The sequence below is a fragment of the Narcine bancroftii genome, chromosome 6 (assembly GCF_036971445.1).
Source record: "Narcine bancroftii isolate sNarBan1 chromosome 6, sNarBan1.hap1, whole genome shotgun sequence".
Lineage (NCBI taxonomy): Eukaryota > Metazoa > Chordata > Chondrichthyes > Torpediniformes > Narcinidae > Narcine > Narcine bancroftii.
This window is the reverse complement of record NC_091474.1, coordinates 157,703,481-157,717,762: the sequence shown is the minus strand read 5'-3', so window position 1 is coordinate 157,717,762 and position 14,282 is coordinate 157,703,481. Positions and strand designations below refer to the sequence as shown.

General features: G+C 34.0%; 1 protein-coding gene across 1 annotated transcript in view; it reads right to left on the bottom strand.

Annotated features, from left to right (window-relative positions):
* Positions 1–304: 304 nt before the first annotated feature.
* Positions 305–14,282, bottom strand: part of LOC138736639 (matrilin-3-like) — a 52,514-nt gene continuing 38,536 nt past the window's right edge. Inside the window, exons 8-14 of the mRNA XM_069886460.1 lie at positions 13,029–13,151; positions 12,365–12,487; positions 10,067–10,198; positions 8,014–8,136; positions 2,529–2,651; positions 1,856–1,958; positions 305–889 (exon numbers count right to left, since the gene is read on the bottom strand). Of these exons, the coding sequence (XP_069742561.1) occupies positions 832–889; positions 1,856–1,958; positions 2,529–2,651; positions 8,014–8,136; positions 10,067–10,198; positions 12,365–12,487; positions 13,029–13,151 (785 nt within the window). The 3' untranslated portion in view covers positions 305–831. The remainder of the gene's footprint in view (positions 890–1,855; positions 1,959–2,528; positions 2,652–8,013; positions 8,137–10,066; positions 10,199–12,364; positions 12,488–13,028; positions 13,152–14,282) is intronic.

Sequence of the window (14,282 nt, the reverse complement as noted above, 5' to 3'; positions counted from 1 at the left end):
TGAGCAAAAGAAGAAAAAATTGAGCTATTTCATTTTGCATCCTAAATTGCCTGTACTTGTGGTTTTTTTTCCATTCAGATCTTTTATTCAGAGCTCACACGTGTTGCTTGTTGTGACACCGACTACTGAACGGTGAACTCTTTCTAATACATGAGAGGGAAAGGAAAATGTGTGTGGGGGTGTGTGGAGGCAAGAGCAGGATAGGGGATCATACCCTACATTACGATTGGACACCTTCCATTTGATGAAATATAAAGAATAATTTTGCTTTAAATTACATTAGCGAATAAAACACAGCATACAATTTGTTTATCTCCTTTACTGTTAGGTATATGGAATTGATCTTGAAAATTAAAATTTTCAAGATGTTTAACATTTCATTATGCTATTATTTTCAATAGCATCACATTATATCAGTGATCAAAAATACTGTTAGTTGGAATACCGTGTTTATAACAAACCAAACAATGTAGCTATTTGTGTACATACTATAGTGAGCATTTGTTTACTCTTAATTCATGTCATTAACTACAAACTTATTTATTACTTGTATACAGTGAGGACTAACACTAATATATAGCACTTAAGTAATGTATCACAGTAGTAAAATCAGCACCTTCATTAACTTAGTCAATGCAGTGTGTAGTAACACCCGTTAAAAAGATTTGGGAAATACACTAGTTGCTATTAATTTCTTGGCATACATTAAATTTCTATGGCTTATTAAATCTCTTAAAATTTACTTGAGCTTGGATTTACTAGAATGGATAGTTAGTTAAACAGCTATGAGAAGATAGCATACACTCTTTAAACAGAGTGCACATGCAATGTTCAGTATCGACCCAGCTCATTTTCAAATGTTTCCATCCTTTTTGTTATTTGATCTAGTATAAACTAGTTAAGGATAATTACATTGGATTATAAAATAACTCCACTTCTTGTGTAAAACATATGATTCAGCATAATATTTCATTGCATACTGTTAGGTCTGCTTTGTTCATGAATGAGTGAGACAAACACCAGGCTGAGTCGAAATCAGGGCTCTTTGTTCTTTATTACCGGATTGTAACACTTGCAACTAACCATGTTAGTCGGAGAATGCATTCTGCCGTTATCAGCAAAATGGTGATTTTTTTATACCCTTGGATACATGCTTAGAACATCATCATATCATTACTTGTCCAATGACTAAAACTGTTGCTATCCTTTCCCTGCTAGCTTCCTGCCTCTCAATCCATCAATGTCTCTCTTATCTTGTAAGTACAAGGATGCATTCACATCTTGTTACAGCCCTGCACATTCCCATCTCATGATGTTTTACCTAACAGGAGTACAAGGACACCTCCCCTTCTTGTTACAGCCCTGTACAGGGTAACTCCTTACACATTCCCATCTCATGATGTTTTACCTTACAATACGTACAAAACACTCAGAAGATGGCATATTTGTTTTCTTTCACATCTTCTGATTTTAATTATTTTTTAAACTCTCCTTACAAGTGCAAAGTGGAATGACACAAGATATGAGCTGTCCTTAAGTTTTAACTTCATCCCTTAAAACAATGCAATTCATTAGAAAGATGTGAATCAATTGGGTATTCTTTCACTATCAAGATATACTCATGGGAATGACTATCAGTTCGTCTCATCCATTTAGGGAACCAAATTTTAGGAATAACTAATTTCTGAAGAATCAATGATCTGTTACATTTATTATCTACTAACATTGTTTAGTACCATCATCTCAAAAACTATTTTCAGCATTGAATAGATTTACAAAATTACTGCAAACTGTCAAATAATCAACAACAAATAAACTAAAGGGTGATAAGAAATGAAACATTAAAAGGATATGTTTGTTTGTCAGTGTTTGAAAAATAGATTGAACATTTCTCTGGAAATCAAGAAGAGCGTCACACTCACATGGATCTTTCACAGTGACTTTTCTCTGAGCTTCTTCTGCAAAGTACAATTTGAATTTATGAGTTTAAGCATAATTAAGATTTCAACATGTGAAGTGATTAAGAATTTAGATGCTTCCATAAAATGCAACTGAACATGTTTTATTACTTGCAAAATTATTAACATCAGAACAAATTTTGTCTTTGGAAGTACTTTAATCACATGTAACAACACGAGTAGAAAACATAACAAAAACTATCAGCTGTTTCAGATACTGTACCATACAATATCACATTAGCATTCACTTTATGCATTAAAATGAGAAATGGCATTAGTTGAGAAAACATTTTTGCAATTGACTTTTTTATTAAAATCACTAATCTGAAAAACAATACATGTGGCAGCTATAAATTATTGGTCTATCTGCACTGAAATGAATTTCAAATTTACATTTATTTAATAATATTTTCATTATTTAAATAATGACTATAAAGTATCCGATCCTCATTTGATAAGAAGCTATCTTTTCAGTAAATACTGAGGATTTTTCACAACTATAATATCCATTTCTATTGCTGGTTTTAAAAAAAAATCAGTATGAAGTATTGCAAATGTCAAATGACTTACTTGCACATGTTTTTTGATCCTCATTTAGCATAAAACCAGAATGGCACTGGCAGTAATAGTCTGTGGGAGTGCTCACACATATTTGCTCACAATCATGGTTTCCATTGGCACACATGTTCGCCCCTGTAACATTGAACTTAACTGAATCAATCTTATCCTTAAATATGTCAGAAATATTCCAGCATTTTAATGGAGATAACAATTATAAAGGTCCAGACTTCAGAGAAAAATCAATTGTCATCTGCTACAGTGATTCGTATTTACCCACAGAATCGACAGCAAACTTACGATTTCTGTGTGAAGATGGAAATTCCAAGTTGGTGTCAGTTGTACGTGGAATTATTACTTAGTCACAACTTTCCAGGGACTGAAAAATTGGTATGTTTGAATAATTTTCAATAGCTTAATTAAGTTAAAGGTTTTTTAAATTTTCTTGGAGAGGGATGAACCTGTTAACAATTTGAACAGTTTTAAATAGCGTTTTGTATGAGAAAAACATTCAGAAGCATTTGAGTTTGTATAAACTAGCTAATAAGATGAATGTAGAATAGTCATCTGCCAAAATGTTCTTCCCAGATTTTTTTGGGAGGAGTTTGTTCTGATCTCCCACTCTTGCCCCATTTCTCACCACTACTTCCAAGATGCTGTTTACTTAAGGCCTTATTACTGTATCTGTTCTTGCTATCAAGGGTTGGGTAGGATTCTCCAGATTCATCTTGGAGTACCTGATCAAGGTTTTTTTTTTGAATATTTTATTTGTTTTAAGAAAATACAGAATAGGACTCAATTAATATAATAATAATAATAATAATAATAATACATTGAATATAAAATCTTAGAAAAACAGTCATAAGGTCTGAAATAAAATAAAAAGGAGACTCCCTCTTCTCCCAGCACCCCCTCCCCAGATTCAAAAGAAAAGTGGACAGACAGCAGGGAATAGAGGGAGATAAAAAGAAAGAAAATAGAAAAGATAAAGCAACAGGAGTAAGGCTCGACATCTCAGAGTCACATAATTTTAAAAGTATTCAATTTCTAATAAGGAGTATACTAATGGATAAATATCAAAATAAATTATACAATATGGGCATTTAAGTAATCTAAATAAGGTCACCAAACTTTGACAAACATACTATACCGATTCCGAAGACTATGAGCAATCTTCTCAAGGGGAATAGAACTTTGCACTGCCATGTTCCAATGATCAGTGTGAAGTAGGGAATCAGATTTCCATGTTACCGCTATACATTTTCTGGCTTTTGATAACACAATTTTAATAAATTTAGATTTACTTCTGGAGAAGTTAACTTCTATAACTGCTAAATTCCCAAGAAGAAACATTTCCTGGTCTAGAGGGAAGTTCACCCCTGACAATTCATTCAAGGTTACTTTGTATTTTTCTTGCAATTCAGCAGGAAGGATAGTTGAATATTTTTGGCCAATATATTAACATTCCCCACACAATAGGTTTTATTAAAAATAATTGAATTGCTATTGTGGGAAAAGTTTCAGTTAGTATGTTTGATATATTTTGAAGTTGATTTACATCAAAAGGTCATGCATAATCTCACTGATTGGCAAAGCAGGATTAGAGGATTGGTAGTGAAAGTACATTCTAGCATTAGAATTGTGCTTTATACCACATTAGCGACCATTTAGAATCCAACACGTGGTTCCTCTTCCAATTTCAATATCATAACAGATGCAGTAATCCAAAAAACATGGATTTCATGACTTTGTTAGTTTTTGGTGGTGTGCCAAATAGAATAGAACTTTCATTAGCAAATTAAAAGTTCCATAAAATGGAAGTTTCTGGTTAATGGGAAAAAAAAGTGAGATTATGCCCATAGCTTTGGTGATTATACAGATTGAAAAATAGTTACAAAATTCATGTTGCCGGATATAGGTATCAAATATGTAGGTATTAGAATTGGTAATGATTTTAAAAATTTTATAAATTGAATTATTTACTTTTGCTTAATAGAATTGTTTCTGATTTTTAAAAATGGAATAATTAACCTATTGCTTTAATTGGTAGAGTGAACTGTGTTAAAATTAACTTTTTTCATAGAATTCAATATCATTTTCAATCAATTCCCATTCCAAATCCATTAAAACATTTTAAGGATTTAAATATGGTAGTTAGGTAATTTTTAAGAATTATTATAAAACATCTCAATAGAGACTTATAAATAACTTAGATAGTATTCCAGCTTTGGCTTCTGTTGAATTTGATGCAATAGGGGATATGATTCTCCAAGATTTTATTTATAAATGGAATTCTAAGCTGTTATTTGGAAGTAGAGAATCATTTATTTTGAAACATTTGATTGAGTTGTGGAATAATATTGATAATTAATTAGTATGAAACTTTTAATATCTAGGAAAACACCTTTTTGTCAAAATAGGCTTATTCATTTTTCAATGAATAACCAATTCTTGAGGATTTGGAGATGGAAGGGTATTACGAGGATTGAAGATTATTTTGAGGATGGAAGATTTATAACATTTGAACGAATGAGGGAAAAAAAATTTAATATACCGAGTAATACTTTATCTTGTTATTACCAAGTTAAATCTTTTTTATCTGGCAAAATAGGTTCTATTTTGAAGTTACCTAATCAAAGTGAATTAGAATTGCTGATTTCTAAAATTACTGCAAAAAATTTTATTTCTGTAATGTATAATTTACTTCAAACTAAGGCCACCAAAATTGGGCTGCATAAATCAAGATTATGATGGGAATTAGGTTTAAATACTCGAATAAGTGAAAAGGATTGGATGGATTTGTGTAAGAATAATATGACTACATTTATAAATGTAAGATATAGGTTAGTTCAATATAACTTTTTACATCAGTTATATTTTACTCTGCAAAAATTAAATCCTGCTATATCAGATTTATGTTTTAGATGTAGATCTGAGATTGGAACTGTTTTTCATTCAATTTGGCAATGTCCTAAAATTAGATAATTTTGATTAGGAGTACGTAATTTTTTGGGATGAATTACTGGGGTCAAATTCCCACAGGACCCAATGTTATTTTTACTGATATTAAAGATATCAGACCAAAATTAAATTTAAATATTTATCAAATTGAATTTGTGCTAATTACTTTAGCAGTTGCTGTGCAATGTATAGCAATGTCATGGAAGTCAGAAATAGATTTAGGTATGGGAAGTTGGCATGTAAAACTTTGTAATCGTATACAGGTGAGGTCAATTTCATATTTTTGGAAAATATGGAACCCACATTGACACAATTTTGGTTTGCATATATGATCGACTCTCTGAAGACCTCACTTATTGTTAACCTCCAATAGATTTTTATGTATGAATGTTTTATTTCTTGGCATTCTCCATTTTTTTTCTTTTCTTTTTCCTTTTTTAGGGGTGGGGGGGGTTGAGGGGATGGGAGTATGTTACCACATGTAATATTTTTTAAAAAAATGTTATGAGTGTAATGTAATTATATTGTGGTTTAAAATTTATAAATAAATTAATCAAAAAATAGCTCAATAAAATAAAAGGAAACAATAAATTTATGCTCAGTCCTGGAATCTCAAATAATATCAACTGCATGAGATAGAAATTAAAACAGATTTTTCTTCCACACAAGGACACATTGAAACTATTTGATTTTTTTCTTGAGATTCGGATAAATATAAACACAAAAATACCATTTTAGTGATCTGAATGGAAGACTGGGATAAAAATATTTGGAACAGCAACAACATCAGCTATATTCCCCCTCAAGTATGTTCTGCTATTCATTAAGATCACCTTCCAGTTAAAAGATTCTGCAAAACTGGATTTATCATTGTCACATACATATCAAATGAGCACCAGCAGTTTTCTATTAGGCAATAAATCAAGATTCACAGCCTGCCTGGTGAAATAGAGACTCACCACTGTGGTTGGAAATGGCAGTCCATACCCACTGATCATATGATTATGATCTATCATATATAGGTAGTCCCCAACTTACAACCATAATTGGGACTGCAGGATCGGTCGTATCTTGGAATGGACACAAGTTGGAATTGTGCCCGTGGAGTACCAAAGTCTTAAAGCAAACTTTTTAATTAATTTTTTTTTTCATTGTACATTTAATGATAACAACTTAAGGCTTCTTGAATTTGATGATCAACCTTGGCTAACCATTCCACATTCTGGTCCATACTTATCTTGTTATTCAGCATTCCAGAGTCCCAGGGCTGGGCTTGGCCATCTTGATTCCTGTGAGCAGGTTGGCGCATGTGTGAACCTTCAGTGGGTTTTGGAGGTTGGTTGGCACATGTGCGAGAGTTAAGTGCAATGACGATATTGAATTTGCATCCATAACCCTCACACATGTGCCTACAGAAGACTCGGGCATTAGCACAGAAATCATTATGGCCGCGCCCAGCCCCGGGACCACAGGATGCTGACTAACAAGGTAAGTATGCATATTTTGGCTCTTACATGCCCTGTATCCCTGTTATAGTTTGTGAAATACAACATAAGCGGCGTAAATTTTATATATTTTTAAAAATGTGGTCATATGTGCAGATGGTCGTAAGTCACAAAGGTCATAAGTCGGGGACTACCTGTAAGTCTCTGCAATGGGAAACAGTGTTGCAGCAACCACTTGTCACCTTCTGCTCCCATCTGTTGCTTTAAGTAAACAAAACCCAAGAGTGACCTTTCTGTGAGCACTAAAGATATTTTCAAACATCCAGAGTGTCTCCAGTCCAAAACAATGGTCTATTCATTTCATGACGTCATTTCAATTAGCACCTACTTGTGAAATGTGCATAGCATTCTCCATAGTTTCTGTAAAGACCATTGAATATGAATTTTTCAGTATTTCAAATATGATTTGTTTTAAAATGTGTGTATGTATGTAACCTACTCTAATTTTACCAGTTATCTCTCAAATATATATTCCATTACAAGTGTTATGTTTCTTGATTTTTTTTAACATTTAAATAGTTTTGTATTTGTGTAATTCATTCATCTTTAGTTTAGTGTAAAATCTGACAGCAAGTTACTCGCACTACACTTACATGCAGTACATTAGAAAAGATAAATTTATCCTTGCAAAAGGCAACAGACAAAAGAATGAATGCAAGGACAGCATGGTTAAGGCAACCCTGTTACAGCAACAGCATGAGGACCAGAGTTTGAATCTCACACTGTCTATAAGGAGTTGTTCCATTCCCCCCATGTCTGCATGGGTTTTCCCCGGCGGCTCCGGTTTCCTCCCAACATTCGATACGTACCAGAGGTTGCAGGTTAATTGGGTGTAATTGGGTTGCATGTGCTTGTGGGCCAAAAGGGCTTGTTACTGTGCTGTATGACTAAAATTTAAAATTTTGGGCTATTTTGTGCATCGCAAGGACAAAGATAATTTTTTGAGCTCTACATTGTAAACATACTGTGATTTTGCAAAACAACCAAAGTTCATCATTTACTGTTATTAGCCCTGGTGATAAATGACTTACTTGAGCAGGTCCTTTGGTCCTCATTTAATATAAAACCTGGACGGCACTTGCAATAAAAGCCTGTTGCAGTTGTTACACAGATCTGCTCACAATCATGGTTTTCAGTGGCACACATATCCTCACCTGAAATAATTCATTAAAATATCATCATTAAATTATTGAAGAAAAAATTACCTAAAAATCATTGCCAAGCTCATTTGCCAATATATGCAGACAGTTAACATCCTCCATATAAAAGATTATGTTAAGCATCTTTTATGTGGATAATGTGGGAACATCTTGGATTAGACTTCTTAAGAATTGTTTTACCAGGCCATGTCAGAGGCTATAAAGAATCATGTACATTCACAGATATCAAGAAACATGTAGATATCAATTTCAGGACTGATTCACCATGGAACTGGGGATTTTGTTGATATCTTGTTTAATTCCTTAGTAGAAAAGCCTCAGAACTCTGGTAGAATAACCACATTCCTTTTGAATGGCAGAGGAGACTTTAGGGACTGTACGTTTGACACTATGGTCTTATCTCAGTCTTTCATTCAGGCTACTTGGGTCTGGAGATAATTGGGAAGATCAAAATAGTTTTTAAAATTGAGCACACATTAGGAAATTAAAAGTTGCTTAAAATAAAGACAGCAATGTAAATGTTCTATGTAAATATTCTATGCCATTTCCTTGTATTATCCTATTATTATAATAAATTAGAAATTAGGAATAGCATTTAATCCACTGTATTTACTGCTTATTTTTAAATATCAAACTTAAACATTTGATTTACCATTAACATAAGATCGAAAACCCCATCAAAGATGTCATTTCTAAAGGCCTAAATGGAAGGCTGAGATAAAACTATAGGGAACAGTAACAAGGGTAGAACAAAGCCCTTCAGGTCTCCTTTGCCCTCATAGAAGTGTGGTTGTACTACTAAACTCCACTTTCCCTTCATAACATGATTTCCTTGAACACAAAATCTATCATTCAATCTCAATCATGAATCACATGGCATCACTAGAGTTGGCGTCACCCAGTGTGGTAACTCATGGTGTCACCCCCCCCCCCCCCCTCCACACCACGAATTGAGTGCACGAGTGTACTGAGTGTAGCAAAAACAGGTGTGTGTTCCTTGTATGTTCAGGATGGCAGTGGTGGCACTGAGCGGGGAAGGGGGTGTGGGCTCTGACTGGAAGGCTTTATGGAAGGTTCAAAAAGTAAATTAGTATACAGTTTTAGACTCGTAGGTAAATGTTTTTTTTATTATAGCTAACTACAGTGATATTTTTAATAAAATAATAAATTTCTGCTGAAACATGCACAAAATATTTTTAGAGACCGTTCATTTTGATGTCACCCCTCTGATGGTGTCACCTGGTGCAGTCCCGGTGAACAATAGCTGAACATTAAAAGTCTTCTTCTGAGGAGACATAAAGATTCACTATGCTCTTAGTGAAAAAGATTCTCCTAGTTTCGGATATAAATGGCACATCACTTACTATGCAACTTTTAGACATTATTATAAATTGATGTTAAAGGAATAGCTCAGCAATCAACTGCAAACACCCCATCCCCTCCATCAATAGCTGCATCCCATCAATGCCACTCTTGTGATTGCATTTTATTTTTATCCTTACAGATTCAAGAAAGCTTCAGCATATTTCACTCATGTTGCCTTTGTAGATCTAGTCTGTCATGGCAGATCTTATTTGAATGAAAATAATCCTACTCTCCAAGATAGAATATAACCTTCCCTTGGATAAGGTAAATAAAATTGCACACAGTAGTCCAAGTGTGATCACAATAAATAACATGGAATTTTTCTTCTTAATTTGGTAATTCAATCAGCTCATGTTTGATGGCAGACCCAAGAGATACCCAAACAATAGTGTGACAATAGAAATCGTGCAAGAAGTTGCCAAAGACTATTAGAGCAATTAGTTTATTTTGCTCATCTTGACAGCAAAGGCAGATGTCAAACTGCTAAATTTTTGACAAATTTTCGAATAACCCATGTATAACTTGACAAGGCAGGCGGCCCTGGAGAGAAATGACTTACCTGAGCAGGTTTTTTGGTCCTCATTTAATACAAAACCTGGATGACACTTGCAGTCATAACCAGTCGCAGTTGTCACACAGATTTGCTCGCAGTCATGGTTTCCAACAGCACACATATCCCCTCCTGAAACAGCTAAATTGAATGGAGCATAATGATCAAATTGCTTTTCTTTTCCAGATTTTATTTTTATTGGCACATGTAACAAAATTGCATACAGAGCCAAAAATTCTATACATCAAAATCAATACAGGATTTTTAAATTATTTTCTCACCCACCCACCCCCCCCCAACCCCACCTGCTCCCTCCAACATATAAAAAGAAAACCCAAAGAAAGAAAGAAACAAGAAAGAACAGAAAAAGAAAGAAAAAAAGAGACTCGTTTTAAAGCAATACTGGATATTACCTTATGTATAAATTATGACCTAATTATTCCAATACTTACAACTCCCATTATATCTTTTAATTAGAAAGTATGTAAGAAAATAAAACACTACTGTGTAATATTCAACACTTAATCAAAATTAAGTATACATATAAAAAAAACTCACATGCAATATCTAATAAAATGAGATACGTTAAGGTGAGGCTGGGGATTGACAAAGTTCGCACCAAATTCTACCAATTGGTATAAGTTAAAACACCAATCTTTTGCATACATGGAAACCGACTTTTCAAAAAATATCATATTTGTTCTTTAAATTATATGTAATCTTTTCCAACGGTCTACAACTTTGCATTTCACCATGCCATCTATCTAATACCAAATCCATATCCAATTTCTATGAAACAGCTATACATTTCCTGACAACTGCCAACACGATCTTTAAAAATTCTTTTTGAAACCAATGATAAAATTGATGAAGAGCAACTTAAAATTCCTATTGCATTTCACTTACATTAACATCTTATATTGAAAATATCTTAAATGGCCAATTTGACAAATGCTTCAATTAGTCCCCACAAGAGCTTAATAATGGTCCCTCTTGGAGATGTCATATACAATAGAATGTTTACTTGTCACATCAGAAGCCACTAAGAATAATGTATGTGGCTTCATTCCTGAACCTCTGGATAGTGATTTCAAATCTAATGTACCAAGATAGAAAATACAAATTTGATCACTTTGTTTACCTGATGCTGACCCTGAGAAAAAAAAGGCCTAATAAATTCTGGTTAAAAATTGGCAAATTAAAACTTCCATGCAATACAATAAGGAAAGCAATCTATACTCCTTTCTGGAACCTATTTTATTGTGATCAGATAGAAATGAGGAGAAATAGGTTCAACCACCTCATTTGCCCAGTTCTTTGCATCCAATGTAAGCTCACATTTATATCAAAGATCACCTATGATATGACTAAGATCCACTATTTTAGACTCTTGAGCCATTGGAAATGACCTCTTTACAATAATCCTTAAGTATTCCAACCTCCACCCCACCTTCAATATACCTTTGTTTTATTTATCATTGAGATCAACTGGTGTCACTAGGGGTAAATGGGGGGGGGGGGGGTGTAGGGGGAGGGTGCACGTACCACACCTGGTGACACAATCAGAGGGTGTGACACCAAAAGGACCATCTATAAAATTTTTGAGCAGTGTTTAAGCTGAAATGTATTAATTTTATAAAAATATCCCTGTAGTTCATTATAACAACAAAAACATTTTTCATAAGCCCAGTTTACATGTATCAATATATCTACAAGGCTAAAACTCTATGCTAATTTAATTTTTGAATCTTCTAATGTGCTCCAGTCAGAGCTGTCGTTATTAACCAATTAACCAATGACGTTTCTAATCACATGGTTTCGTCTGCATGTGCTACAAGCACACGCTGTTGTTTTTGCTGCTGCTGGTGTTTTTATAGTCACTGCTTAGTCAAATTTCCTGGTGCTCTAGCTACAATATTGTGATAATTAGTATTTGTAAATACATTTAGGCCGTGTGTATGATATTTTAATTTAAAGGTCTAATTTTAACTTTGCTAGTTGTTTATCTCACTCCTATTACCGTTACATTCAGTGATATATGGGAATTACAATTTATTTGTAAGGATTCCATCTAAAACTGGATTCATTACTCCAAGTTTGACACAAAAAAATAAGTTTTTTTATCTGTCTGAGTAACTTATGGATGGTGCAAAACCTGAGAGATACTCAAACAATAGTGTCAAATTAGAAATCTTCCCCAGCAGAAGGGAAATGGAACATTTTGATTATTTTGCATATCTTGAGAGAAAAAATTAACAGTCCAAATCTTTCATAGCAGTGTTATTATTCCAGTGAGTAATGACTTACTTGAGCAGGTTTTCTCGTCCTCATTTAATACAAAACCTGGATAACATTTGCAATCATAACCTGTTGCAGTTGTCACACAGATTTGCTCACAATCATGGTATCCAGCAGCACACATATCCGTTCCTGAAACAATTCATAAAATTGTTGAAGAAAAACACCTAAAAGTGACTGCTGCATTTCAATCAAAGAATATATTGCAAGGTTAATTTTTCTTACATTAACATCTGACATCAAAAATATCTTATATGAACAAAATTTAAAAAGCTTCAATTAATAATCGTATTTCTTAAAGATCACATGTACATTAAATATTTATTGGCTAGGTCAGAAGCCACTAAGGGTCATGCAGGTGATTAAATTACTGACCCTATGGATATTGATTTCAAAACTAACGTACTAAAATAGGAAACATACATTTAATGGGTTTGTTGAACTTGATGAGCAACAATCCTAAAGTGCATTTGAGTAATTCAGTCAATTTGTGTTTGATGCCAAACCAAAGAGATACTTAAACAATAGTGTATTATTAAAACCTTCCCTTGAGTTGTAGAAGAGAAATGGGACTTGGTGATTTTGCGTATCTTGAGAGAAAAGACAAATTATGATAAACTGTGTGCTTATTGAATGACTCAAATCATTCACAACACGGTGAGAAATGACTTACTTGAGCAGGTTTTTTGGTCCTCATTTAATGTAAAACCTGCATGACATTTGCAGTCATAACCAGTCGCCGTTGTCACACAGATTTGCTCGCAGAGATGGTTTCCAGTGGCACACATATCTACTCCTGAAACAATTAAAGTAATATAACCATGATATTGTTGAGGAAAAATACTTAAGACATTGCTGGATTTTAATGGAGGCAATTCTTGCATATCGTTAGTATCCTTCACATGAAAGATTATGTTAAAACATAATTAATGTGAATAATGTGAGAAAATCTGTAATTAGTCCCTTTAATATGTATAGGGACAGTGCAGTAAACATATAAAGCAGACTTGTTTACCAGGCCTTGTCAGAAGCCACAAAGAATCCTGTAAATCATTACATTCCCTGAACTTATGGATTTCAAATGTAGGTCTGATATACAAAGATAGGAAACATAAATTTGATATAATTCCTAAGTAGGGAGGCCTGAGGATACTGAGAGATGCAGTCAAATTGAATAAAATAAAGTCAGCAAAGTCTATACTCAGAGCCAGAACCTTCTTTAAACTTATAATTACAATAAGAGAGAAATAGCATTAATTTACTCAAAATAAAATTTCAATCTTTCCAATTATCTTCATATCCAAAAGTCACCAAAGATGTCATTTTCTAATGACCTGAATGAAGGAGCAAGATAAACCCAAAGGAAAATGTAGCTGTCCTGGGTAAACTTGTACCTCTCACTTTGTTCGTTTTAGATTGGTCACAGTGTTCGAGCTACCGAAAGAAAATAGACACACACACCGAGAGCAGTTCAGTTTATACAAATTTTTATTACAAATTCAAAAGCTGATTTCAAACTACAATATGCAAGCCCTTCCCCATTATACTTATCAACGCCTGGACTGGTCCCAACTGCCGAAGCGAGGCAACGACCGCACACTTGTAGATGGTTGTCGGGGCGCCGGTAGCAGCTTCTCCACCTCCCCCGACTGGGCTCTAGAAGTTCTTCTTCTTGCTGAGAGATGTTGCCACCTCTCGGAGAGTCTCAAACTTCAGCAGCGGGTCCATGGCTTATATTACCCAAAAACTGCTTACCCAAACACCTATTCCCAGCACAGCAAGAAAGATAAGTGAGCAAGCTAGCATGCTAGGCTTCTATCGAATAACATAATTTTCACTTTGAATACAATGGTTTATTTTGCATCAAGGCTAGGCCTCTGACCAAAATAAGTCTGTGACCAAAACAAGCAAGAAGATTCAATGTTCT